This window comes from Phalacrocorax carbo, chromosome 1 (assembly GCF_963921805.1).
Source record: "Phalacrocorax carbo chromosome 1, bPhaCar2.1, whole genome shotgun sequence".
Classification (NCBI taxonomy): domain Eukaryota; kingdom Metazoa; phylum Chordata; class Aves; order Suliformes; family Phalacrocoracidae; genus Phalacrocorax; species Phalacrocorax carbo.
The window spans coordinates 67,598,263-67,625,688 of NC_087513.1; the positions used below are offsets into that span (position 1 = coordinate 67,598,263).

General features: G+C 47.6%; 2 protein-coding genes and 1 long non-coding RNA gene across 13 annotated transcripts in view; 1 reads left to right on the forward strand and 2 right to left on the reverse strand.

Moving 5' to 3' along the window:
• SLC6A13 (solute carrier family 6 member 13) overlaps positions 1–9,191 on the reverse strand; it is a 33,932-nt gene extending 24,741 nt beyond the window's left edge. For 3 of the 10 annotated variants that reach the window (XM_064458141.1, XM_064458150.1, XM_064458138.1), the window contains exons 1-6: positions 8,747–8,903; positions 8,580–8,645; positions 6,796–7,026; positions 2,287–2,421; positions 1,163–1,303; positions 465–549 (exon numbers count right to left, since the gene is read on the reverse strand). In XM_064458141.1, coding sequence (XP_064314211.1) covers positions 465–549; positions 1,163–1,303; positions 2,287–2,421; positions 6,796–7,026; positions 8,580–8,645; positions 8,747–8,903 — 815 coding nt within the window. Of the gene's footprint in view, positions 1–464; positions 550–1,162; positions 1,304–2,286; positions 2,422–6,795; positions 7,071–8,579; positions 8,669–8,746 lie in introns of those variants that run through there. The other 7 variants (XM_064458156.1, XM_064458146.1, XM_064458139.1 and 4 more) reach the window with 7 other exon arrangements.
• Positions 8,855–24,087, forward strand: LOC135314622 (uncharacterized). The gene is made up of 2 exons (XR_010374114.1): positions 8,855–8,945; positions 20,028–24,087. It is a non-coding gene; the product is annotated as an uncharacterized LOC135314622 (long non-coding RNA).
• The window catches only part of KDM5A (lysine demethylase 5A), a 49,847-nt gene continuing 45,254 nt past the window's right edge, over positions 22,834–27,426 (reverse strand). For both annotated transcript variants that reach the window (XM_064458124.1, XM_064458119.1), the window contains exon 28: positions 22,834–25,505. In XM_064458124.1, the coding sequence (XP_064314194.1) occupies positions 25,293–25,505 (213 nt within the window). In that variant the 3' untranslated portion in view covers positions 22,834–25,292. The remainder of the gene's footprint in view (positions 25,506–27,426) is intronic.

Consider the following 27,426-nt stretch of genomic DNA (forward strand, 5'->3'; position numbering starts at 1 on the left):
GGAGGAAGAGGAGCGGCACAAATGGAGAAAGGGAGAGTGCAACAGCAGAGGGAGAATAAGGGAGAAAAAGGACAATAAATGAAATATCAAGGACAAGAGGAGGCAAAGCATTGGTGAAGTAAGGTCTTGCACAGTCAGGTAGCCATCACTGAGGTCAGTAAGACCGAGAAGCCCAAAAGGTCCAGAGGGACAGGAATACAGCATCAGAGAAGGGCGAAGTCAGATGGCTCTGAGGCATGATGCATGCCAGCACAGATCCAGACAAACACCATGAGCCCAGCAATGTTACCCTTGACTGATGGTGCTGCCCCTGAGAGCCTTCACTCTGACCTGCCCAGCTTCCTCTCTTGCCTCCTCTTCTGGCAAGGATGGGTTAATAGGACGTGCCACTGCAAGGTTTGTTCCTTGCCCAGGGAAGGTATGTCACGGAGGGAAGGGGAGGCACAGGCCCATCCTTTACTTACTCCCAGAACTCAATGACAGGGGAGGTGGCGTTTTCGCTGGTCACGTTGAGTGTCGAATTTGCCTTCTGGAGCTCCATACAGTTCCCTGCAGGAGAGGCCCAGGGAGAGAGGGAGCATAAGTAGGAGTGGTTGGAGTACCAGAGGATCTGAAAAATCCCTCCCTTTCCCTCCACAGTGTTAAGTTCATTGACACTGACTCTGAGACAAATTTTGTATAGTCCCAAAGATGCACAAGAGGAGCTCCCTCCAGGATAAGACTGGCAAGAAACCTAGGATAATTAAGACAATAGCATTTAGTTTTTCCTTCCAGTGGGCTTGGTGAACAGTCCTGACCAGCACTGGGCCTATGGCTAACACACAGCACAGGATGACTGGAAGATGCCAAGAAGGAAGGTGTCCATGGTGGCTGGACCCCAGAGCAGGAGCCACCAGGGAGTCCCCCACTGCATGGGGGACCACAGCTGCTGCAAGTGGTTAGGCAGTGCCAGCACTGGTGCTCTCTAGCAAAGACACAGATCAACTGAGCTTCCTCCCCAAAAGTGCCAGCAGCACTTCAGTGACCTGGCACTCCCCAACCCTATGACCACTGGTCCCACCTACGCAGGGGCAAGCCAATTTCCTGGGCTTTGGCCCTGGACAGCAGCAGGTTTCCCGCAGCCAGGATCTGGTGGAGGATTAGGAGGGGACTCCACACCCACCTGTGTTCCACTCGTGGTCACAGCTTCCCCACGGGAGGTCAATGGTGAATGAACTGAAGAGATAAAACAAGGCCCAGGCCAGGACAATGATGTAGTAGAAGTTCAGCAGCACAACGATGACCTGTGAGGCGTAGCCAATTCCTGCAGAAAGTGAGCCCCGAAGGCAGGTGACCCACACACCAGGGACCAGGAACAGGGCTCCCCTTGGGAAGTGCTCACCCAATGTTTTCATCTGCTGCTCTGCATTTTGACCGCGCTGCTGGATGAATGCCACTGGGGGGGCCTGCCAGAGCCATCATCTCCTCCCCAAAGCCCACCGGGCCACATCAGTCAGGGTCCAAGCAGAGGCCTTGGGGAGCCCCTCTTCCTGCCACCCCACCCCAGCCTTCCCTCGTGAAAGCGTGGCAATGGGAGGGAGTCTGGGCAGCGGGTGGACAGGTTATGGTTGGAAAGCCACCCAAAAGGAGGCTATGAAAATTCACTTTATTTTGTTCTCTCATCCCTTTTCACCTTTGTATTAACACCACACAGCTTCTCTAGGAGGTGCTGGAGGAGCATCTGAAGGTTTTGGTACATGGGGAAGAAGCAACAGAGACTTTCAGAGAAATCACGGAAGGTGGCTTGAGGCTGGATGACTGTGCTGAAACAATGCTAGAAGTGAATCCAACTGCTAACTATTTATTAAGACAGCTGACACCTTTCACCACTAAGGTCTTAAGCCATCTGCAAACTCAGAAAAAAATGACATAGCATTGACTTAAAAAAAAAATAGTAGTATGTTTTAGGTTCCTTATAACTGCCAGAAGCATTTTCATCATTTAGCTCTTGAAGGAAAATCTTGATTGGGCGCAAAGCTCCTGGCCAGAGCCGTGGCCATGAAGAAGGAAATCAGGATGCAACATAACAATGGGAACAGTTTGGTGAGAAAGGTGATCAATTTTTCCAGCATGATTTTGGAAAGGAGGGAGCTGGTGGCCCTCCCAGGCTGGGAAACCAAGGGGTGGGCAGCAGATGCATGGAGGTACATAACGATCCAGGCCATGGCGAGAGGGATCAGCACTTGTCCCCCCGGGGCCCTGCAGTCCCCCTGCCTCATCATGTCCTCCCAGACTCACCCCACTCACCTTCAAAGAGAGGACAGATCCTGCGCCAGGCTGTCACCCCTCCCTGGCTGGTGTACTGCCCCAGCGCCGTCTCCAGGAAAAAGACAGGGATCCCGCAGGTGAAAAGGAAGATGAGGTAGGGGATGAAGAAGGCACCTGGCAGATTCAAGCAGCAGAGAGGAAAAATAAGCCCCATGGGGTAGCTTGGCCATCTCCAACCTGGCACTGGGCAGGTCCCTCCTGGGGGGACAGTCTGGGAGGGATGGGGTCTGTGGGGGTGGGAAGACCACGGATGGAATGCCAGGAAAAAGGGATTTTCCTCACGTTTCATCTCCCAGAGTGACATGATTGCATGAAACTCAACATATAGAAAAGAGAGAGGAAAAGAAAGTTTCTAGGCCTGATTTTTGTGCAGGAAAGAGTGAAACAAGTTCTCAATAGCTGTGTAGAAATACAGGAGAACACCCTGCTGTAAAACCATTGTGACTTTTAATCAAGTTGGTGACTCTTTTCACATTATTCTGACTGAGTAAGCTGACAAGCCCATGGATGACAACACCAAGGCACTGAGGAGAACACAGAGACTGACACCTTCACCCAATCTGTGGGTTTGCTCAATCATTTGCTCACTGAAAAGCAGCAGACACGCAAACAAAAAGAAAATAGTGCAGGAAAGTATGTACCTCACACCAGCAGCCAGGGCTGCTCTCCTGTTCAAGCCCTGTTATGAAACCAGGCAGGGAGAGATAAAATGCATCAGGCTTTTGATTACCCCAGGCTAATGTTAAATGCAATAATGGCTTTTACTCTGCAGAGCACGAGAGACAGCCCTGCAAGAAGGTCCGCGCTCCCCGCTGCACTCACGTACCACCAAAGCGGCTCAAGCCCTGCTGCAAAGGCAGGGACATGTGGCAGGATGGGAGCTGGCATGGAAAGGGGTCACCCTGAACAGAGAGCAGCAGCTGGGCTGCAGCAGGCTCAGAGTGGCACGCAGGGCTGGAGGTGGCAACCCAGCGAGCCACTAACCACGTTTTCTCTGCATAGGCCTTTTCTGTGCCAGTGAGATGCTAACTGGCTCTGCGGTCAGGGCAGTGGGGGTGTACGGGAAAGAACAATCCCGGTGCACAAGTAATGAAATCTCTTGGGTTTTGAGTTTAAGAGGCTTAGCTAGCATGCAGGGGCAGGGAAAGGGAAAGGGGACTTTAGGGACTGGCCAGAAGTCCTACCCCACACTCATCCCAGCGGGGTACAGAGCCACAGCGCTCCCCTTCTTGTAAAAAAAAAAAAACAATCAAAAATTAGACAGGGAGAACATCTTGGCAGCTCCCTGGGGGCAAACAGCAGCTGAAGGGATGCTGATACCTAGCAGCCCCAGGGGAACAACAAGCATCTGCCCACATGTTGTACATCTACCAGCAAACAGAAGTTGAAGGCAAAGGGCAGGGGAAACGATTTTATCAACACTATCCCCTCAATTCCCAGCTTGTGTGCAATCATATTATCATAAAAGTGGAGTCTATGCCCAAGAGGGATTATTCTGATATAGAAGTTTGTATTTAACTAAACTGCAGCCAGGGGATCCCAGGGGAGGCCTCTGAGGTGGCAAGTCAGGCTCTCCAGCCTGTGTTTCCCTTATTTGCAGCCTATAGTCTGGCCTGTCACCTTCCTCAGCACCTCCGGTTTTCTCAGGTGTTAGGCAGGTTTCACTCTTTGGAAGCCTAACCGGAGGGTCCTGACATGCAGGCTGTGAAATAATCCAGAGTTACGGTGGGGTGAAGGAGAGATTTGCAGAGACATGATTGGGCCAAGGGCTGTGATCCGTCCCTCTCCCCTCACCCCCCAGGTGGGGGGGCAGGCAGGGTGGGATGACCTTGACCCCAGCCCTACCACTACTCCCCATCTCATTTCAGCTGGCAGAGGGCTGCTGCTTGCCTGTGCAGGCAGAAAGGGAAGCAGGCAGGACAGCTTTCAGGCAGGGTCTACAAGGAGGAAAAGCTGAGGAGAGGTGCCCAGCAGAGCTGCCCTGCACCAATGACTCTGGTGTGCAGGGATGGCGGCAGCGGAGGTGGGCCCTTGGGACTGGCCGGTTTGGGGAACGCTGGGGAGGGGGTGCGGCACCAGCAGCTACACCACCAGACAGGCTTCCCCGGTATTTCCCAATCGGCACAGCCAGCCTGACCCCGCCACAGGAGGCAAAAGCAAGAGCAGAAAAACATTTTGCTTTTTTTTCCCCCTACACTATGTAGGGCCTTGGTACCACACACTGAGTGCTAAATACGCAAGGGACTCCTCTTGCTTTGTTATGTAGAAATATCCCTAAACAAAGGAAAAGTGACTGGCTGCCCCTCTTCGCATAACTCAGATTTTGCAGATACCTTTTTTGTGAAGAGCCTGATATTTAAGTAAGCAAAGCAAGAGCTGAGAGTGGTTATCGCCACTGCCTAAACACATTTCAGCTGGGGGAGAAAGCTCTGCCCTGCTGGATGACTCTATTTCAGCCAGATGGTAACACCGGCACAAGAGCTAATGGCTGCAGGCTGGCCACAATTGACCTGGAGATGGAAATTGGAATTACCTTTATTGAAGTACCAGAGAAGCAAGTGCCTGGACCAGCCTCCCCAAAGGACTACAGGACAAAACCTCTGGCGGCTTTTAAAATTAATCTTGAGGCATTGCAAGGGATTTGATACAGCACCAGCCAGGGTAGGCCGGGCTCCACGAGGCAGGAGGGAGCCTCTCATCCCCCCCCCAGCCTCGTTGTACCGCCCTGCCCCAGGAGAAGCCACATGGGAAACGCTTTCCTCTCTTCATGAGTCTTACGCGCCATCCTTTCTCTAACCACATGGGAAGGGAGTTGGAGATTAAAAGTTTGCCTGAGACTTCAAACTTCTCATGGTCTCTGCCGCTTCATTGGGCTTTGCTTCAGCCCCATTTCTCGGGACGGCGGGGGAAAAGGTGACAAATCCCTTTGTGTCTTGCCCCTGCTGTCCATCTACACACAGCAGCTCCCCTTTCCCCAGATCCCTCCCTGAGGTTTCCCCTGGCACCTAAGGCAAGGGGTGCCAGGACAGGGTCTCCAGTCCTGCTCCCCATGATGGGATGGCACCCGGGAAGGGTGCAGCAGCGGGAACAGACATGACTCAGCAAGCAGCCAAGAAACGTTCCCCGTAGAAAAAGAAAATATGAAAAATCCTCCTTTTTCAACAGGGGAAGAAAGTGCCCAACCACCTGGTGAAAAGAAACAAGTGCTGAACAAAGCATGGCATGAAAGTAGCTAAACAGTGATTAATCCTCTTTTATGCCACTGGGATGAAAGCAGTTTAAGTGAGGCCCATGAGACTACCCCAAGCTCAAGCTTGGGACTTCAGCCTCAGGTCCCCAGTGCTCGCTCCCTGCCAACTGCCAGCCTAGTGCCATTTCCCCTCTCCCCTGCCCTTCCGGAGAGCACAATTAGCAATTAATCAGCAGACACGGAGAGCCACTCCCTCTCTCCACGTGCCACTGAGCCAAACCTGAGAAAAGCTTTGGGCTTTCAGTTTTTTAAACAATTTTCTCCCTTAAAAGGCAGACACAAACTAGAAGCAGGCACCAACACTTGTAAAAGCCCACAGCTCCCCTCCACCTGCAAAAGCGAGCCCAGCTCCACCACCAAGCTGTGGGGAAGGCCAGCCTCGTGGGGGATCAGCCACCAGTCACTGCCGAGCACAGCCTGAGCAGCACCGAAGTGCCATCGGTGCTGGCACCTCACCGGTAACAGCAATGCCCTGCTCCCTCTCACTCCATTGAGCACGTCCATCTGCACACCTCACAGCCCTGCCATGTGGCTCAGAGGCAGGGGTCCCCTCTCCCACACCCTCACAGCTCCAGCAGATGCTGGGGAGGGGCACCGTGGGGCACAGGAGAAATGCTGTGCTTCTGCACCGACTCTTCCCTGTCCCTGCCACCTGACTCCAGCACTTGGGGGACATCCCTCCATGGTCAGACACCAGACCAGGACCTGTGGTCAAGAGCCCCTCCTCGGAGGCTCCCTGAGACTCCAGGAAATGCTGCAGCTCCTCAGAGTGCCTGTAAAGGCAGTGGTACCCCTTGGCCTCCCACACCACCCCCTGATATGCCTCTGGGACCCACCTTCTTATTTGTTTAGGGTGCCTGGAGTGAGTCACAATATTCAGAGGGCCAAACCCTTACCCTGCTCCTCCTGCCTCTTGCTGCAGGTGACCACCCACCTCACCAGCAGGACCAGGGCTCCACACACCTCAAAGAAACATGGCTACAGCCACAAGAAACCCAGGCATTACCGCTCAGTCACCCACACCCCACCAGGTCAGAACAAACCCGGCTTGTGGCCCAGATAGCAGCACTACGCTGGCAGGTTGGCATCCTCTCTTCAGACTCATGACTTGGACATTGCTGAGAAGCTGCTGTCAGGGGTGAGCAGGGTCAGACACGGATGTCATGGATGTAGGAGGGACCACGGAGGGATGCTGGTGACGAGCCCCAGGGGCTGGCCAGGGCTAGGGCTGCACTTACCTCCACCATTCTTGTAGCAGAGGTAGGGGAAGCGCCAGACATTTCCCAGGCCAATGATCTCCCCAGCAACAGACAGGACATACTCCAGCTTGTTGTTCCACTGCCCTCGCTCCAGAGTCTGATCCTCCTCCTCTTTCTCCTTTTCCGTGCCAGGGTATGCAGGCACTGTTTCACCATTGCTAACGGCGCCAGGGACTCTGTAATCCATCCCACCTTCAGAAGGAGTTTCCTCTGTTACGTTCAGCACAAGCCATGCAACAAGACAGAAATTTGGGCTACAGGAAGCAAGACGGGGAGAGAACTCGCACACACACAAGCTGAACTGTTCCTCTCTTGCTCCTTAAACCAATTCCTGCTCACAGCAAGACACTAAGAACATGCATGGGCTTTCATTGCTTAGTCCAAAATTAGTCCTTAAAAGCCACTATCAGTTTCATTATTTTTAACTGACTCAACTCAAAACTTGGGCTTCTGGAAGCCCATCCTTCAAGCACAGTGTTACACAGAAGACCCAGCAGCTCAGCCAGGCTGGAGCTCCCACTGCAGCAGTTCCCACTGTTCCCACTGGGAACAGACTTAGAGCTGGAGGGGGGTGAGAGCAAGATCAAATACTTAACAAGATATTTCGTAAGGGTTTCTCATCTCCCCAGTTGCTGCTTACCAAGGTCTGGTTTTACAGACCATGTAATGAAAGCCACAAAACATATAGAAGTTTTAGATGAGGGAAGAGGACAAACTGAAATAAGAGGGAAGCAAGTTTCTGCTCTCAGTGGTGGCAACTGTTGCTGGCAATCTATTAGGCTGAAAGAAAAGGTGATTTTTCAGGATCCTTGTAATTATAGGAAAAGAAAGGGTATCGGATGCCATGGCCACCTGGGATGACTCTCCTCTTCCAGGGTCTGCCCCTCCGAACATCTGCCCATTGCCCGCAGAGGCTCCCCACAGCACCGCTCTCAGAAAGCTTTGGCACCGCAAGAGTTTCTCACATCTCTAAACAGACCTCTGCTGAGAGAAGATCAGCACAGAGTAGGTGGGCACCTCTCCTACTGTCCCACCTTCCCCCAAAAACTTCAGAGAGGACACCTCTCCTCCCAGGAAAGCCAGGCATAGCATGACTGCTGGTGCACAGCCGGTGCGTCAGAGCAGAGTGAGGAGACAGGTACAGGTGGCATGGGTGGCACCAGCTCTGCTGCAGCCCTTTAGGAAGCCCAGGGGGTGTTTGAGGCTGCTCCTCATGGGTAGGATGCCCTCCTGCCTGCCGAGCCCTTCAGGACAAAGGGTGAAGACTGCAGCTCCACCAATGCCTGATGCCAAAACCAGGATCACTGAGGACCTCGTGCCAAGGAGGCCACCTTCCTCTGCATGGCACCGGCCCTCAAGCCCGCTCGTGCCCCACAGAGACAGCTCCCCCAGCCCCAGCCTAATGCTGCCATTCATTCCCGCCTGCAAGTCCCTTGCCAGGAGAGCAGAAAAAGGCACTGGCAGTAAATGACACTCTCCCCCATTCGGGGAGAGGGAAAAAAAAAAAAGGCAAAGCAGCACTTTCAACCTCTCCCCTCCCCCTACATAGTCCCTTGTAAAACACTTTGGGACGTGAAGAAGAGCAAGAAACACTGGCAGGCGTTTGACAGCAGCCACAAGGAAGGACTGGGAGGACCCCTCCACGCTAGAAAATTATTAAACAGGCAGAAAGCGCACCGTGACCTCTCATCCACTGCAGACGCGGGTGGGTGTGGGGGGCGCGGGGGGAACAGGGCAGAAGAAAACAGGGGCAGAGGTGTTACCTTGCGGACGGTGCTGTCGGGGTGTGAGCCAACGGGAGACACGAAGGCAGGACCGAAAGGTGCTGGCTATTTAAAGTGTGGAAAGAAAAATTCAGCAGTGGTGTAATCCTAGACTTCGCCCAACCCACATTCCTTCCCCCACCCCCCAGGGCTGGACAAAAACCTACACATGACTGATTTCATGGCCAGTGGAAAGGGGCTCGTTCCCCCCTGCCTGCAAGAAGGGCTCACGCTGCCTCTGCCAGTGCTTTCCCCCCCGGGCCGGGGACCGCTTGGCTTCCGCTCTCCATCACCTCTCTGCCCCAATGCTGTTCCCGGAGGCATAGAAGACCACCACAGCTCTGCCCTGAGACCTGCTGCAAAGAGGTAAGAGCCAAAACACAAATTCACAGTAAATTCCCGTTGCAGGGTCCCTCCTTGGGAGGGAGGACATGGGCACAGGGCAAAGTCCTGCATCACAGCCTGACCCATGATGCCCGGGGGGGCAGCTGGGCTTTGCCATGGCTGGGAGCAGCAGCAGGCAGCAGAGCTCCAAGCTGGAAATAAACTGCTAAACTCTCTGCTGCTTCTTGCTAAGGGCCCAAAACAGCCTCATTCAGAAATTCAGCAGGTTGCAAACTCTGTTCCCCCACACACAGGGATCTTTGCCACTGGTCTTTCCCAGGAGCAGCACTGCCCCATCCCAGGACATCACACCAGAAGCCACAATGGGAGCAGGCAATCAAACAGCAGATGGAAAAATCACATAGCAGGGAGGAAAACAGCCCCAGCTGTGCATACCCAACACTGGGCTGCAAAATTAGCTGTGGCTGCATGGGAAGGAGGTCTTGGGATTACAGCAGGTAGTTACCTGAAGACGTTAGCTCTGTGCTTTGAGGCTATAAAAAAAGGCAAAAAGAACAGGATATGGTTCATGGTAGATGTATTACAGCTGTGATGATCGAAGGATGTGAGGTAAGGTTTTAAAATCTTTTTATTACATCTGTTGATGAATATCTGGGGCAAGAGAGAACAAAAAAAAAAAACACCCCACACTTTTTGGTTCAGTATCCTTGTATCAGGCCTGCAAAGCAACAGCAAAACCTGAGCTGTGTACAGGCAGTTTGAGAAGATATTAGGACCACAACAGGAATGAAGCAGCAAACACTGTGATGACACCACATTAATCTATGATATACCCAACATGGCACCGGACTTCTCACAGGAGAAACAAGGAAAAGGAAGCGGGACAGGCAGAGGTAAGGAACAGATTCAGCCAAGGAGTGATCAAATACATAATGACTCTTCATCTCAGGAAGAGATGCCTAGGATAAAAAGAGGGTGACAACAGAGGTTCTAGGAAAGAAGGAAAAGACAGAAGATGAATACATCATCTCGTAGTGCAACAGCTAACGGCATCTGATGAAATATTCAGATATAAAACAAAAGGAAATATTTTTTGTTCCCACTATGCATAATCAATTCAATGTGACCATTGCCACATAATATAGTTTGGAAAGGAAACTGGCAAATTCACAAAAGGCTGCTCCTCCACCACAGCAATTAAACAGGATGGTCCAAATAAAATAGTCAGCTCCAGTCCTCAAATTGGTAATTGTTGGAAACCAGGGAAGATGTTCCAGATGAGGAATTATGTGAGGCGGTGAGAAGTGGAGAACATCCCTGAACAGAAACCATCTCACTGTGAATACTGTAGTTGTTAAGTAGTTAGGGTAAGGATATAGGGATTAAAAAACAACAGCAAAGTCAAATAACACCTTGCCTTGTGCAACGGATTAGTGTAAAGAGAGAGGAGATTGAATAAGGAAACATTTATAGAGATTCTCAAAACTATTGTGTGCATCAGCATCACTGCTCAAATATCCCTGGATAACCAGGATCACTACAGTGCACCCGTAGCAACATCTTAACAATATGACAAGCTAATTGGCAGGAACTAACAGACTAAGGTAAGAAACCGTGTAATCAATAACAAACTATTTGACTTCTGCCCAGCAAGATAATACCGCACTGAACACAACAATAAGTTGAAAATGAAAACAAATGTTCAGTGTAAACATAAGCAGCAAGAGGAAATATTAAATCTACAAGTGCAAAAGCAAGCTGAAAAATCCCAAGCAAAACATATTTGAAGTAAAACATCACTTTACACATCATCTGGGGTGAAACAAGATGTAGTCCATATGGTTTTGGAGATGTTACTTGAAATATTTTTTTTAAAAAATCAATCATTTTACTGAAGATAAGAAGATAAGAGAACCAACAAATATCACAAAGGATCAGTTAAGACTACAGAAGACGGCATTTTCAGTACACATTTTTGAAATTGCAGAAGGCAAAAAAACTGGGAGCATCTTTAATCAGCCCATCAGAGGCAATGCAAATGCAAAGGGGAAAAAAATGCAACAGGTGAAATCTTAATGTCTAAGATTGAGTCTGTAACTGTATCTAAGCCAAGTGAAAGAGCAGGGACAGTCGGAAACAAAACCTTAGGAAACAGATTTGCAAGAAACAAATAAGAGAGATGGAAGAAAGTGAATCTTTAAAAAAAGAAAGAGACCAAGCCTAGATAACATGCATGTGGTTAGTAACAGGAAAACCCTTTAATCCAGAGATCTACTGAGATAATGCTATTTTAAAATATTTGGATAGATCACATAAAATATGTTTATGTGAATAAGAAGAACACCAGTGAAAGACTTTTGCAGCAGCGTTTGCCACCAAGAGTTGTGTACGCTGAACCTCTCTGGGCGGCTGCAGAGCATCTTCCTCCCAATACTACACGAGCTGGCAAATGGCAGCGCTGATTCCGGCGCCCCTCCCACATGCATCACTCTCACGCCACCCCCAGGATGGCATGAGGGGATTATTTTGCGGGTAGCTTCCCCTGCTGGAGGTATGAAATGGGGGGCTGCTTATTTAGTAACACCCAGAGCACAGGGCTGAAGACGGTGCCAGCCAGAGCAGCCATGCTTCTCCCAGCCCCACCCCACGTGGCTGGGCCATAACCCACTGCTTATTGGGACAGCCCAGCCCGTGCTGGAGCAATGCCTCCCCGAGCAGGTCCTGAAGCAGCTTCCAGGTCGAGGCAAGCTGCCTTTGCTGGCGCAGAGTAGCGCCGTGTTGGTGCACAGTGCACAAGTGATGTACGGCTGGCTTAGCCACTTCTCCTTTTGGAGAAGAGCGAGAGCGCTGGACCAGGGGTGTGTCTGTCAATATACTTCACACCTCAGCCAGGATGAGGGCTGCAAAATCTTGATCCTAAAGGCTATTGATTCCTCTCTTGAAATTTATGTTGCATTTTGCTCATCTTTCTTTTTACCTTATAACATTTGTCAAGATTTTGGTCTTCAGCTTGGTCCCAAGTCTTCCAGCAGCAGCTGAGGCTGCCCTCCTGGGGAAGCCTGAACAAAGCAAGCCTGGAATGAGCTTCCTCTGGAGATAACGTGGTACTTCAACATTTTCTGGGTCAGATGTGCACAAGAATTGGACCCATCCCGCCTCATCCTGCACAGCCGACACACATGAGCACTGGCCCTACATGCTCTAGTAGGAACCGCAGGACCTACTCCCAGGTCTGGTATTGCTTCACATCTACATCCAGCTGAGCAGGGAACAAGCATTAACTAGATTTCTTTCCTCCAAAGCACCAGCCACCTGGAGAGGTGGTTCAAACCTAAAAGGAGGGATTCAAACGCACCCACTTAGAGGGATGATGAGGGGAAAAGTGGAGAGGGAAATGGTTACTGGGAGACATACATGATCTCTTACTGCTCTGCGAGCAGCAGTAACAACTTATACTCCTAACCCACCAAAGCACTTTTAGGAGAGCAGCCAGGGCACAGCTGCTACTTCAGCATTCCTGAAGTGAAGAAGCCATCAGTTGCTTCTGACCTTTGCTGAGCAGTGAGAGCAGCTATGCTCCCCACTTCGACCTCCCCCTCCGTTCCTCCGTCACACGTGACAAACTGCCTCCACACGTTTTGGGGCCGTGTAATCTTGCAAGCCACCTCCCAGCTTCCAAGAACACAATTTGCCGTTATGTTATCTGGCAACAAAAGGCTAGAGCAAATACGATGCATTTCCTCTATCTGATAACCACCCTGCTACTGGCCTTTTCAGCTGGAAAACATTATTCAGCTTAAGTGACTATGGCTGTAGCAAGCAGAATTGTCACAAATATGCACAGAAAGGGGATAAATAGAGGCTGATACTGTCTGGCACATTACAGGAACCTGGAGATGGCTCAGCGGAGAAAGAAGCCAAAGTAAGCACAAAGGATTGACTCCTGCTTGAGCCACTAAGGCTCCTCTCAGAAAGGCACATGCATTTTTAAAATACAGCGGCAGGAGCCAAAAGCCGTTGCAAGAGCCTGCAGTTCCTGCAGTGACAGAAGATCCTACTGTAGCCATTTTGACAGCCTCATTCAGACGCAGCCTCCCTAGCGAACACCCTCTTCCAAACAACAACCCGAATGACCAGAATCCTGAGGCAAGAAAAGCCCCATCCCCATCGGACGCCTGCAGAGCAGCAGAGGCCTCACTTCTGTGCTCACGCTGTTTGTGGGGCAAGATACGACTGCCTGGGGACACTGTGCTCTGCGTACAGGAGATAAACGCAAGACACTCCTGTGCTAGCCAGAGCTCAGGGACCAGCCTGAATGCAGGACGGCATGCTCACAGTGAGTACGGCTCCGGAGAACCCTCGCCTGCAGATATCGCTGCCATATCCCCTGCTCCTCTGCATGCAGAAGCTGAGGGTGATGCTTGCACTGCACTCGGTGCGTAGGCTGACAGTGTGCTGGTGACTCCTGCTCTATGCACCTCCGATTAAAGGTCAGAAGTGGTAGAGCATAGGGGGAGATAAGTTGACCCCAAAAGGACTGTGCTCCCAGACTTGCTTTGGCCATAACATGAATTCCCAGCCATGTAAGGTTGGGGCAGCAGAGCTGCTGATTCCCGTCATCACTGACTCAGCTCCATCTGGCACCGCTGGTTCCCCCCCCCCCCCCCCCCCCCCAGAACAGGACGGAAAGAGCAGTGCTTCTCGGGTGCGTGCTTGCCCGCCTGGAGCAGCAAACCCAAGACTAAGACAGAAACGTGCAGGCATTTGTATTGCGTGCACAATCACAGGAGCAGCAAAAGCACCCAGGCAGGGAGATCTGCCATGCTTTGCGTCTTACCTCTGCTTTGACTTCTGCTTAGTAGCTGCCTCTGTTAAATACTCTGGCCCTTTGCACAGATGAGCAAGGAACAGGGTTTTTTCTGCTCAGAATTCAGAAGTCTCACCATTTCATTTATGGACAAAACCAATATCACTGCAAGTTTATGCAGTTATAAACATATATGTATAGATACCTCTATATATATGCTCATAAAATCTACCATAAACAAGACTTGAGTAGCAAACAAAGACTCCTGAGTCTGGAGTCTTCAATCTTTTTAGCATCTCCCGCTTTCCTTCCAACCTCATTAGGTACCACCAGTTCCTCAGAGCTCTGCCCTAGTTCCACTTCACCAGCAACTGGGCAGCCTGAACAAACTCTGAGTAATCCCCAGAGTAACTGTGGGAACAGATCCTGAGCACGTTTTAGGGAGAGATCAGGAATCCCTGCCCTTCCAAAGACTAGTCGTCAACCTCCTGATGTGAGAATTGGTAGTTTGCATCAATAAAATAAAACTCACAGGTTTGTTCTTGCAGGCAAGGAGCTAATTAGAGGGCATTTTAATATCAAGAACCATAAGCCAAATGAAAACATAATTTCAGGCTAGGGACAATAACAGTATTTCTTAAATGGCCCAGAAGTATGAGATCAACAGATTGATTAGGTAGAACGTAGATTGGGGGGTACAGAAGGAGCTGTATATTGGGATTGTCGGGATGATGGTCTTTCCTTATGCTCTAAGCACCTTATTTCTCTGAGGTGAAGATGATAAATCTGAAACAAACTGTCTGCAAAAAAGAATGAAATCAAAGAAAATAGGGCTGGGGTTTTACATGCCTCTGTGCCCCATCTGCCTGAATAGGGATGTTCCGGCAGGAAAAAGGAAAAGCTTTTCTCACGTAAGGCAGGGTTGCACCCACTTAACTGATTCCTGCACAGAAAACCCATGATCTGGTTTTAAGCAGGCAAGATCTGGGCAGTGTTCTCAGAGCATCTGTTCATGCTTTTTTGCATACTCTAAAAAAAGTGAAAGGATACTTTTAAGTTCAAGAGACCTACTGGGCTGGTAACGACTCAGAACACAAAGTTTCCATTCTGGGAGGAAAATCGAATAGATAGCCACCGGTGGACAGAACAAGAGAAAGATTTAAAAAGTTTCTCAGAAATAAGTTTTCTAAGTAAGAGATGACAAAGTGAAAAACTTTGGCATTTTGAAAAAGGGGAATAAGAAATAAAACATGGGTTTTTCCAGCCTCCAAAAATCAGAAATACAGCAGATTTCAGAAAGCCCCTGCATTGCCAGGAGGTGTTAACTCTTCCAAACATCCCAAGGCAGTCCTTATCTCAGGACAAGAAGTGCCCCATCTGAGCTCCTGGGCCAGCAGAGTGCACAGGGATGCTGTGCTCAGAGAAGAACGACCTGGGAGCCCAGAGCCCACCCCTGAAATGCCATTCTGTCCCAGGCACCCTGCAAGACTCTGCAGAGCGTCACTGCAACCACCACAGAGCATATCTGCTCCCAGTTACTGCTCATCAGCAGTGGATTTTGCCTTTTGTTTTGGTTCTGCAGTTCTGCCCACAGCAGGGCAGGAGGAAACAGAGGGACCTGTGCCGCTTGTCTTCTCTGACCTTCCTCTTGGCTGCCCTGCCGAGGTCCCTGCAAGGTAGTGTAGGTAGACACTCAAAGTGCTGAGTTACCTCTGCAGACAGATTAAAAAGGAGCTCGCATATGGGAAACATGCTCCCTACCAGTTACATACTGAACTGGTTCAGCGTGTGGTAGGGATTTGAGACATAACACAAGCAAGACCTAGAGCCTTTAGACATCCTCCCAGACAGATGGAATTCTGCCTGAAGCAAGCTTCACACCGAGGCTGATCTCCTGTCTACAAGTCATTCCTGTTCTGGTGGCCAGTTGCAACACATCATGGCACTGAGTCTCTTTCAGTCTTAGACATTTTCTCTTCAAAAATTTAGGTAGAGAGTCATTTGTGAGTTTTGATATCTTAAAGCAATCTTATTTTTCTGTTGAATAGTGCCAGAGATGAAAAAGCTAAGCCTCAAGTTAGATCCAGCTGATGTCTGAAGAAAGCTAGCCCTTCCAGTCAAGAGGAGGAACGGCAGTGGAGCAGGGGCTTGGTGCCCAGACACTAGGCACAGAGATATTAGCAAAGCCACCTGGAGCAGGTAGCTTCTTGGCAGCAAAAGCAGCCTCCTCCAGAGGGAACGAAAGGGGTGCTGCTGCTCACATGCTTTACTATTTGTCACTTTTGAATACCAGATTCCAAGCCATGTTACCCTCTTGCCACCATGAATTCAAATACTGACGCCTACCTGAAATAAAGCATACGGGAGCTGACCTAACCAAGAGGTCAGAGGGAGAAATACACACAAACACAAGGTATTTCCATCATGAACATGGACTAATTAATTACTTTCCTTCAGCCAGACAGGCTCAGAGCATCACTGCTCTTTTTGATAGAATACGCTTCATTCCTGGCCACTGCAAGCTAAGGCAGTGGTACTAAAGTCAGGTGCTGCTTGCCAATCATCTGACAAGTGCTGGAAGTGTGGTTTCATTAAGCTGGTCACAGGCCAGATGTGAAGTTTTCACAGCAATCAGAGAAAAAAAAATGCAAGCATCCATAGTGATGTGTCCAGATGGGGGAAATAACTGAAAATATGGAGCCAATAACACCTTTAATCTTGGTATTCACTGTAACTTGGATCTAGGGGGAATTGAGACTGGTCCTTGATATTATTTACCCTACAAGTTTCCTACAGCAATGCTTGGACTGCATAGCAGTACCAAGCATACACCCTACTGCTAGAGCAGAAGCTGTGGATTTACACCAGCGCAAACCAGAAAACAGCCCTTCCTTATTGCAGTCTAAATCTGGTCCTAACAATGCTGGTGGACACAAATATAGGACTCAGCTCACTAAGGAGGAAAGACGGGGACTTAAGGAAAGAGCAACTTACTAGAGAGATAAAACCAGGCTTTGTCAGTGCAGCCACAGCAAGGAACCAAGAAATGCCCCAACGCAGCCGGTTGACTGCAACGGCACAGGTAGTAGCTCACAGCCACTGTCAGTAGTGCAAAGATGCACGTGCCCCCGCGCCACCCCCAAGCGCAGCCCAGGGCTGCCTGGGAGGCTGAGCTGCAGCGCCTCTCCACATCCAACAGCCAGCTGGTGGAGGGAAGCTGGAGGATCAGCCAGGGCTGACAGGACAGCGGCAAGGTGCTAACCTGCAGGGAGGGTGCTCTGGCTTGGAGGTGGGCAACGGCAGCTCCACACTTCCCTGCAGCAGGGTAAGGAAGTACTGAGCTGCAAGGTAGGAAGAGCTCCGGAGAGGCAGTTCACAGTCTCACAGCTTCTCTGGAAGTAGAGAGGCAGCCCTAGAATGGTGGGGGGTGAGGTCTCCACAGCTGGGAAGGGAAAGCAGCCAGGGAAGAGCAAAAAGAACCTGCAAAGGGAATTTGTCGTGATTTCCTTTGGCCTCACTTCCCTCAGAGCTGGCATTTCCCAAGTTGTAATGGGAAGGCCCGAGGGGAAAAAAAGCAAACAGCACATAAAGCACTTGTGTTTCTTTGAGATCATTGGAGCTGAGAGAGAAACAGGGACTTATAAACAGCTGTTTCTTAGGACAAAACAAAGCAAGTTTCTTTGTGCAGAAATCTCAGGTGTTGTTTGTGCTGCAGCACTCTCCTCACACTCTGTAAACAGGAGGTACAAAAAAAAAAAGGGCCTGCTTTCTGCTCCAAACAGGACTCTAACCCATCAGCTTCCTAGAATTGCCTTACTCAGCAAAAAAAAAAAAAAAAGAAAAACCCCAATCAATCCTTAGGTCGAGAATAACTTTTCTGTTGCTGTGCCTTCTTCCATAATTTGTTCAGTTTTCTGTATTCTCTAATACCCCTAAACCCTGGGGTGTGACCATTCCAAGTGCATTCTTACCAGAAGCCAGGGGAAATCAGTGCTCCAGCCTTCAATTCCCTGTGCACATGTGCACAATCAGGAACGGGCAGGATCCTTTCAGCGCACTGTATTGCATCCTTACTATCCAATTCAGAACCTGTCATCCATTCCCTTCCAACAAATGCCGCTTGCACAAACACTGGAGTTATGAAAGGCCACTAAGGCATCATAACTGTCATAGGAAGCACTCTCCTAAACTCCTTAATTCTTCTGAAAACCACTTGTAATCCACTTTCTTCTGCACTTGCCCTCTCTGCAGACACAGTGAGTGCTAGTCCAGGGCTTAGGGCATCAGTGCCTGACTACATCAGCTTCCTCACTCCTTCACAATCAGCGGGCGCTCCAGATGTGTCGATTACCAGGGAAGGGTGCCCACCCCTCAGGGCAAAGACTCTGGTTTCCCTCTGGCAAGCTACTCCACAGTCTCCTTTCATACAACAGTAATTGTGAGCAAAAGAGTAGCCATGACCGATGATCTGCCAATCTTGGTTAAAAGCTACAGAAAAGGCCATAGCGTAACACCTAGAAAGCAAGCAACCCAACTCTCTTTGAACCTTACACCAGTATGGATACAAACCTGGATAATGGTTTACAGCTGCCCCAGTACATCACCACCTTCTGCTCTTCACCTGTTGCTAGAAGTACAACGCACTTACCTTGGGGTTCATCAGCATTAGGCAGGGTTGCTACCAGATGATTCCACTTCTTTACCAGGTATTCTCAGACACTGGTGTGCAGCAGTTGTCTCTCCCAAGAACATTTCTAGGCAAAGCTAAGGCATCTACCTCCTGCCTCCCTCCTGGATAAGAGACTATCAGGAAAGCTGGCAGGGAACTAATGGGGTGCAACGCTACCCATACACTGATAATGCCTAGATTTTGATCTTCATGGTATTTTGCTTTGATAATGCCATTGCAGGGACACACACAAGACCTCGCTAACTAGATTTCCAGCTGTATGAAGGGAAAAAAGTTAAGCCATTAGCTGACAGAAGTAAACAGAACGTGCTACTCATCTTGCATCCTGCTAAAATCTGAGCTATTTCTCAAATTCATAGTCTGATTTGTGTAGGCTCCACTGCTATTACCATAGAATAGCAGTAGCAAACACCTTATTTCTCTGGGGAGCGGCACAGCGTGCCCATTGCCTGGCGGGTGACTCGAGTTGCTCCAAGACTGAGCACAGACTGCCTCAACCTGGAAACGGGTGCAGCAGTTCCATCTGCTGGCACAGCACCCGTCCATTAAAGGCAGATGCCAGGCTGGCGAGTGACATCAACCGTCTCAGGAGCTGCATGTTCAGAGATGGCAGCTCTCCGCGGATATTAATGCCCACAATACCCAAGTTCCCTCTGGCACTTGGCTTTAAATTACTTTTTCTTGGGGGGGTGGGCGGTGGTATAGACTGCCAAAAATTGGCCTCTGAAAAGCCTCCCATTGAGACACAACGCCCCATCTCGGATTAAAACTATTCACTGCAGCGGGGCTTTTGTTTCAAAGGCATTCAGAGCATGTCTCCCTACAAATATTTCTGTTTTTCAGTAAACCCTTGCTAGTTTCATTGTCTTTACCTTGCAACTTAACATTCATTTGTACTGAGCCATCTCATTACATAAGGCTCAATGCTCTCCATGCCTTGCTGTGCAGTTTCCAGCTGTCCTGCACATTTATCTCCCTCCCAAAGCCAGCGTGGCTAGAATTTCGATAAGGGCTGGATTTACTGCATCTCCCCACCACCTCGGTGCTCCAAGCAGAGTTCCTGTTTGGTTCAGGCAGCTGACCAAACACATTCTTAGCGACCACAGCTGGGGAGGATTTGAAGGAGTTCCCTGCTTTTCCTTTTCATCTAACTCAAGGAAGTCTCAAATCTTGCTTTTAGCAGATCGCAGTTCTTAACTGCTTACAGGGGCACTACCAGTGATTTCAGGAATTATTTTAAGAAACTTCTTCCACCCTTTTAAGATCTTTCTTTTCTAACACACAAAGTGACTGCCAATGTACAGCGGTTCTTTCAATCAGTCGCTGTTTTTAAATGTATGCAACACGTACCTAGAATGACAGCAAGGCACGCCCGCTAAGCAACTGATTATCCGAATACTTTTTGCTTTTCTTTGTTACAATGCTGTGTTGTGCTTATTCTAATAACTGTTACTAGACCAAAGCAAAATAAGGGCAATAGCTATCCTTGGGCAGCTGCCTAGTAAACAAGCCTAATGTTGAATGAACAAGGCTGTAGACTGTTTCATTCCTCCTAGAAGGTCAGATGCCCCCTTTCATACACTCTCGTATTATGCCTTTCTTCCAGTGTGAAGAACTGCATACAGAAGGACCATGCATCAGTAACACCAACGTCAACCAGACCAGCTTGGGCTTGTATCCGGACGTATGGGACTAACACCTGCTCACCGCCCCACACGGAGTTTAGGTATGAGCAGCGCTCGAAGCACCTTGGTTCTACCATTTGGTTTTCCATGCATTTTACAAACAGCAATTCAAAGAGGTTGGGTTCTTTAGTTCAAATCTTATATGCCACAATAAAGACCAAAGCCTAGGAAAATGTCTGTGTGGAGGATCATTTTCACGATGGATTGTGATGAACCCTTCTGCACATCACCCCCATGCAATGAAGAGGAGGAAATGAGGAGGATGCAGGCAACTACAGGGCAGCAAGCCTCACTGTGGTGCCTGGGAAGATTAGGGAGCAAATCCTCCTTAACGCCACATCCAGGCCCATGAGGGATAAAGTGACCAGCAACAACCACCACTATTGTGGTAGCCCAATCTGGTTGCCACCTGTGACGAGTCTTGTGGATGCAGGGAGAGCAGTGGTTGTTCACCCCGACTTACAGCAAAAGCACACTTGCAGAGTGGATGGAAACCTACAATGGGGGTGAAAGACAGGGTGGACTGCTGTGCTCACACTTTTGTAAACAAATGATTTGAAATCTAGGAGGTGGCCAGCTGCAAGTGGAGTACCTCAGGGGTTGGTACTGGAGACAATACTGGGTTTATGTCTTACCTACCTGTGTGATGGGGTAGAGCGCGCCCTCATCAAGTCTGCAGATGACACCAAGCTGAATGATGGTGGGGAAGATGGGAGCAGGACAACCCAAAACATGGGAGAGGGCTCCCATTCAGTTGGATCTTGATTGGCTGGAGTGATGTGCTGATGGAAAATTTGTTAAGTTCATCAGTCCTCCACCCAAGATATAATAAATCAAGGGAGCTGGGGCTAACAGCGGACGCATTAGATAGCTGCAAGGGGACACACTGCTGGCTCCTACAAAGGCCAACCCTGTACCAGGCTGCACAGTAAAACCACGGCCAACAGGTTAAAGTAAGTTATTTTTTCCCCTGTATTCAACACTTGTAACCTGCATCAGGGGTAAAATATCCAGGTTTGGTACAAAACCAGATACCGAAAAACCTGAAAGAAGTCCAGCTGAGGACCACCAAGATTGTTAGAAGGCTGCAGAACATGACAGGCCTCAAGGGAGGCTGAGCTGGATTTGTTCAGCTTGGAAATTAAGGCTGCAGGACCTGCAGTCTTCAACTACCTAATGGATGGTGACAAAAAATATGGAGCCAGACTCTTCAAGAGGCAACAGGCAAACTACAGCAAGTGAATATCTGTCTGTACAACAGACAATTTGCATTAAAGATGCTACAAAACCAGAACGGGAAGCCAGAGGTTCTCGAATGCCCATCTTTGGAAATACTCAAAATGTGATTGGACACAGCCTTCAAAAACTGGACTACTTTCAAAGTCAGCCCTGCTTTGGTCAGGAAGTTAACCCAGATGACCTCCAGAAGCACCCCCAACCTAAATTACAATTCTAAAAACTGGAAAGATCAATGCAAGCTTCACCATATGGCTAACAAAACACAGAGACATCTGTTTGTCTTGTGGTGTGTGACTGTATTCCAATCACTGAAGATAATTTTCGTATCATCATCAATTTTACCTTAAGCCCTCATTATCAAATAGTCCAGGCTGCACAAGCATTCACGTACAGATGATCTGTCAAAAGCATGAATCTTAAAAGTAATGGTACTGAAGTTCAGGAGTGATGTTTATCTCTATGCAAATAAAGCTGCCCAATTCCAGGCCCTGGATCTTTATAAGAAAAAAAGCTTGAAACCACATGGTTTGGATAAGATACACAACTCAAGTCCTAGCCATTTTTAGTTCCTTTTAACAGCTTGGGTTATTTCTTTGACCTTTTGTGTCAGATACATGAAGAGAAATAACACAAACAGTGGCTGATATACTTTGTAGAATATAGCTTTAAGATACTGAGGGTGACAGAGCAGTGGAACAGGCTGCCCAGAGAGGTTGTGGAGTCTCCTTCCCCAGATACATTCAAAATCCACCTGGACGTGGTCCTGTGCCCCCTGCTCTAGGTGTGCCTGCTCAAGCAGGGGGGTTGGACAAGATGATCTCCAGAGGTCCCTTCCAACCCCCACCATTCTGTGTTTCTATGTACCTTTCTAGATACACGAGCTAAGATTTTGTGTATACTGAAATTTTGTCCCCAAAGCACAAGATATTTCTCCTACAGCTGTAGCAGACGCCTAAGAAAATTATTTCTTTGGCTTGCTTCTTCGCATATGTTTTTATAAAAATTCAAAACCCTACAATCTGGAGGCAACACCACAGCTGTAGCTTTAGTTTTTTCAACTACTAACTACATATCTACAGATTTTCCGAAAAGTTAACATTTATTTGTAAGGTCATACTATCAGCGATCCTTTGAGAGCAATTATGCTCTTAAAAAATAAGCTTGAACAATAAGATGTAAAGCTAAAAATGGTCTTCAGTTTATGAACACCTTACCTGAAAGTAGATGAGACATCCATAACTAGAAAATGTGGCAACCTCCTTTCAACAGTGTAATAAAGAGCGTCTCCATGTAATAATACAAAAAACAGCTACTAAAAATGTGACCTTTCGCACATTATTTGCACATTTCTTTGTTGTTTACTCCTTTCTATGCTTGTTACAAGCAGAATGATTGACCATTCCATCATATAGCTGTTTGTTTCCTTCTCATTTTAACTAGTGTTACTGTTAACATTCTCCACCACCCCTTCTACTCAGAGAAAACAGGAACATTCAACGTAGATTTACTAAAAGATCACTTTTCCAGTTGATGGTATTTACACATAACAACGACTTTATCGCGACAGAGAATGTAGGAATGGTTAAGAGGATATGCTCAGTGGCTAACAGGATATGCTAACCATATTTTCCCTGCTGTGTCACGGATTCTAGGAGTCAGGAAAGAATACAGAACACTGGGATTCTTTAAGAAATCTTGTACTAGTCTACTTCTGGAACGATTAAACATCTGTGACAGATAGTCTATCCACTCCATATAGGGAAACATTTATGTAGTACCATCTGTTAAAGCTTGAAGGAAAGTAACATCTGTTTAAACCAGTTGACCGAAACTTAGCGTACATTGAGAAGAAAAAACTGTAACTGAAGGCAAAAAGAGGGTACGTCTAGCTATAGCATAGACTCCTTCATAAATAAAGTAAACAAATAATACTCAAGTTTGCTACGGTGCCTGTTCAGCCACATGCTTAACCACAGCTTGCTTTTGCTTTCAACACCATCTTAGTCTTTAAGGAGCAGGAATTAGAAGTCTGTGCCCAATTTGCACTCTAAGCTCCCAAGACCCTGTATCTTCTGCCCTCTGTCTTAGTTCTTTTTCTTTTGCACATCTTCCTCTTTCCAGGTAGCAGGCACAAACAAACCAATAAGTTCGTCTACCTGAGCTGAATTTTTTTTGGATGAATAATTCTGCCAGATAAATAAACTTCCAGGTATTAGAGAACAAGAGAAGGGACACAGAACAGTCAAGACAGAACACTCTTGTTTTTGTCAATATTTCTTTAAATCCCAATCCAGCTCCTAGTAAGACTGGACACTACTTACAACACTCCTAGAACTGCAGAAGAATGGAAACACAATAGGGAGCGAGTGGAGAGGGGGACAAGACAGCCCAGTGGCTGGCTTCAGACATTCACATACATAAAGCCAGCATCCACTGGAGTCGTTAAGGCCCAGATGCCCCACTAATAGGAACAAACCCAAACACAAAGGTAGCACATGAAATGTATTTACCTATTTAAACACAGGCAGCTGGTCAGGCTAGAATGGGGAAGGTAACTGCTAATTCCTTGTACTACAAGGAAGGAATGGAGTAAAAAAACCCGAGCCCACGGGCAGGTTTTTGCTTTGTGAACCTCTGTCTGTGCTGCTGGTTAACAGTGGTAAGTATAAAAAAATCAAAGAAAAATAATCTATTTATAGAACAAGTCAGTAGTCTGAGACATTTAGAAAAAAGTAAAAACAAGTCCTTCTTTAAAAATGGATTTACTAAAACAACTGTCACCCAGGATGACCCCAAGCCCTCTGGTCCTCTGGCAAAGCCAGGGGCAACTTCAAACAAGAACTGCTGCTGATTGTACACTGGTACACATCCAGCAAAGCCAGCAGGGAGGGGGATTTGCGCTGCGAACAGTATCTGCAGACTGCTTGCTGGTATCGCTTGAGGCCATGCCCGTAGCCTGGTGATACTGGAAATAGTTGTGAGTGAAACTTTTCACAGAAGCACATGTCAGTGTGACCTCTGAGGTAAGTGGGCTGTCTTCTTTCCTTCCCATCCCTGGGTACAGATCACAGAAGCTGGTGCCCTGGGTGCTGTACCTCCTTGCCAGCTCCATCCTGCGTGAGCAACTTTAATGTGCAGGAGTGCAGAATTCTAAGCAAAGCCTAGAACAGGAGAGGGCACCCCCGTGCAAGAGAAGCGCTCTGCTTTTCCCAAGCTCTGGTCTAGCTAGACATCTTCGTCAATGTTTTCTGGCCCTCCTCAGGACAGGAAGATCAGCTGTTCCCCACTAGGGAAAAAAATTTGCCTAGTGGAGTAGAGTTGGGTTTCTTTTTTGGTAAACAGAACCTTTGCTGATTTCTGAGATCATGAGCTCCTCTGCCCTTTAGCTACAAAAGAGAAATTAAAAGAAATTCATCCACTTGCTCCCATCCTTATAGTGTAGTGTTAGCTGCCTGGATATGGAGGCAACTTAACTCTCCCAAGACATTGCCCTACTCACTGGGTTGGCATGGGGAGGCAAAAGATAACTTCCAAAGTCACCTCCTTAGGGTAACCTGGTAGGCCTAAAAGCTCCAGCCTATGCCCACCAGTTCCAGGCCAGCTCCACTGCCAACATGTACTTCTAACACCCTGAAGTGTCTAATCTAACAGCCTTGGGTTTGCTCAGTCTCTAAGAGCAACAGCCACACTCAAAGATGGAAATATTCAAGTCAAAAAACACTGGCTGGAGCTCCTACTCAGGTGGTGTCTGCATAGATGAGTTGGTACCACTGTGCCTTGACGTCCCCATTGTATGAAGGAAGCCAGCTGTAAGGAAGGGACCAACTCTGCTGCAGGTCTGTACATCCTTGGAAGTGAAGCTCAGTGGCTACATTAGCTTCAAACCCTCTCTTTCTGTAGGGTTTCAGTGGTCCATTTCCCAACAAGTTCTAGGCATCGAGTAGTTGCTAACTTGCCTCCTTAAGATCTTCCATTGGTAGTTTGTAGCTCAGTAAGAAAGGAGGAGGTGGTGCATGAGCAGGGCTACTTGGTCCCTGCATTGGCTTCTTCGCACAGTTTATACAGATGTAATCCTCATTCTCAGCCATTTCTGGAGAGACCCCAACACAAATTTGATGAAACCACTCATCGCAGCCACCGTCACACTGCACCCAGTCAACCTGCAAGAGATCAGATCATCAACACATAGCACATTAGAAGGCAAGACAGATAGGCATAGTTTCTATGAAGAAAATACCTTCTGTTAAACCCACCTGATACACTGAGAACACAAAAGCTTACAGGGCATTCATTTGTGCCCAAAGAGCTTGTTTAAACAAGCTGCTCCAGTTTAATAAAAACTAACACCCTTCCAAGAAACTCTGCCCCTCTTGCATCCTTAGACCATCACAACACAAACACACACTGCTGCTACTGAGGAAGATGACACTCGGCTCTCCTCTAATGAGAGGCAGGTATGACAGAACACATTTAAAATAGGAGCATACTCAGGGACAGTGACTTCAGCATAAATGAGAGGCTACAAATACACATCCTAAATTATATATATATATCCCCTTACACTGCATATCAAATGGTAGCTTTTGCAATTCAAAAATTACAGAAAATGGGACAACTTGATTACTGCTTTTGGCTAAAAAAAGCCACACGACACCAGCAGCTTTAATACTTTTCTACCAGGTAGATATTGGGTGTACAGCTGGTCACCAAATGCCAAAAAATGTACACAAACTGTAACTCCAAGGTGTCAGAACATTTAAGCTAAAGTATTTCAAGCTTTGAGTTGAACTTGCTATAGAACAATTAGGAAAAAAGGCATAAAAACTGATCTGAAACTTAGGAAGGAAAAAAGATTAATTACTAGATTTCTGTAATTCTGAGTAAAAGTACACATTGATTTGAGTCAGTGGGCAGAAACTGAGATCTGCACAATAAGGAACATAGATTCTTCATTTTAATGGCATACACTGGTACAGCTACAGAAATTGTTCCTGCTGTAGTTCTGCTTTACCTTACAGAGGAATGTAAAAATAAAAACATATTAGAAAAGTAACAGTAGTGGCAACCTATCCCAAATGAAGAAAAGTTATCAGCCCAAGATTTTACTTTAGTTTGTAGGAAAACTACAGCTGAACAGATTTTTAAAAGTGACCAGTAATGGACACTAAAGGCTGCAGCTTCAGCCATTATACTCCTGTTATCCACCATTTTTCACTTGTATGACATCTACCTGTTGAATGTACAAACACATGCCCAACCTTATGGAAACGCAGTCATTCCATTAAAAGCTTTGATTATGCAATCAGGAATTTTACTCAGTTTCATTTATGAAAGTTTGACAGATCTAGTACAACCTTCTTTATAATATGAACTTTAAGGCACTCTCCTCCCTCTTGTAATCTCAATGTCTGTAAAAATGTACTAATATAAGCTAATATTATCTGTGAAATAAAGAGAACAGTGGTACAAAGACTATCATCTTTTGAGTGACTGAGTGTGACTTTTAACCTTGGTCTAAGTTTAAGACTTCAAAACTGGTCTTTTAACTGATCTTTTTAAGTGTTCAAATGAACACTTGAATTCCATACTTCTTGTTTCAGAAAACTGAAATAAGTTCTTGATATTGGTCTTTGTTCCTACTATCTCTTGTGCAAGCCAGTGCAGTATAATGTCAATCTCAGCTATTATTCGGAGCAGGTTTTTTTTCTTCTTTCTAAAAAGCAGGAAAAAACATTCTAAAAAGAATTTTTTTTGATCAGTCACTGTTAAAAGCTGACAATCAGGACAGGCAGTATCAGAGAGAAGCAGATCAAGTTTCTTTTTTAACAGTCCAATCAGGTCTAAAATCACTGATTCTTTATCTCCAACAAGAAAAGTAAAGCACCGCAATTTGCAGATCCCTCAGTCTGCAGCGTCATTGCTCACAGACTGTATGAAATATGAAAAGCTTACTTCATTTAGGAACATTGCACATCCCACTTCTGCTCAGAAACACACTGAAGTCAGGAACATTTCTAGCTGAGTCAAAGAATGAAGCCTTTGAATCAGACAATGCATGATGCACATAGCCAGCAAAAAAAA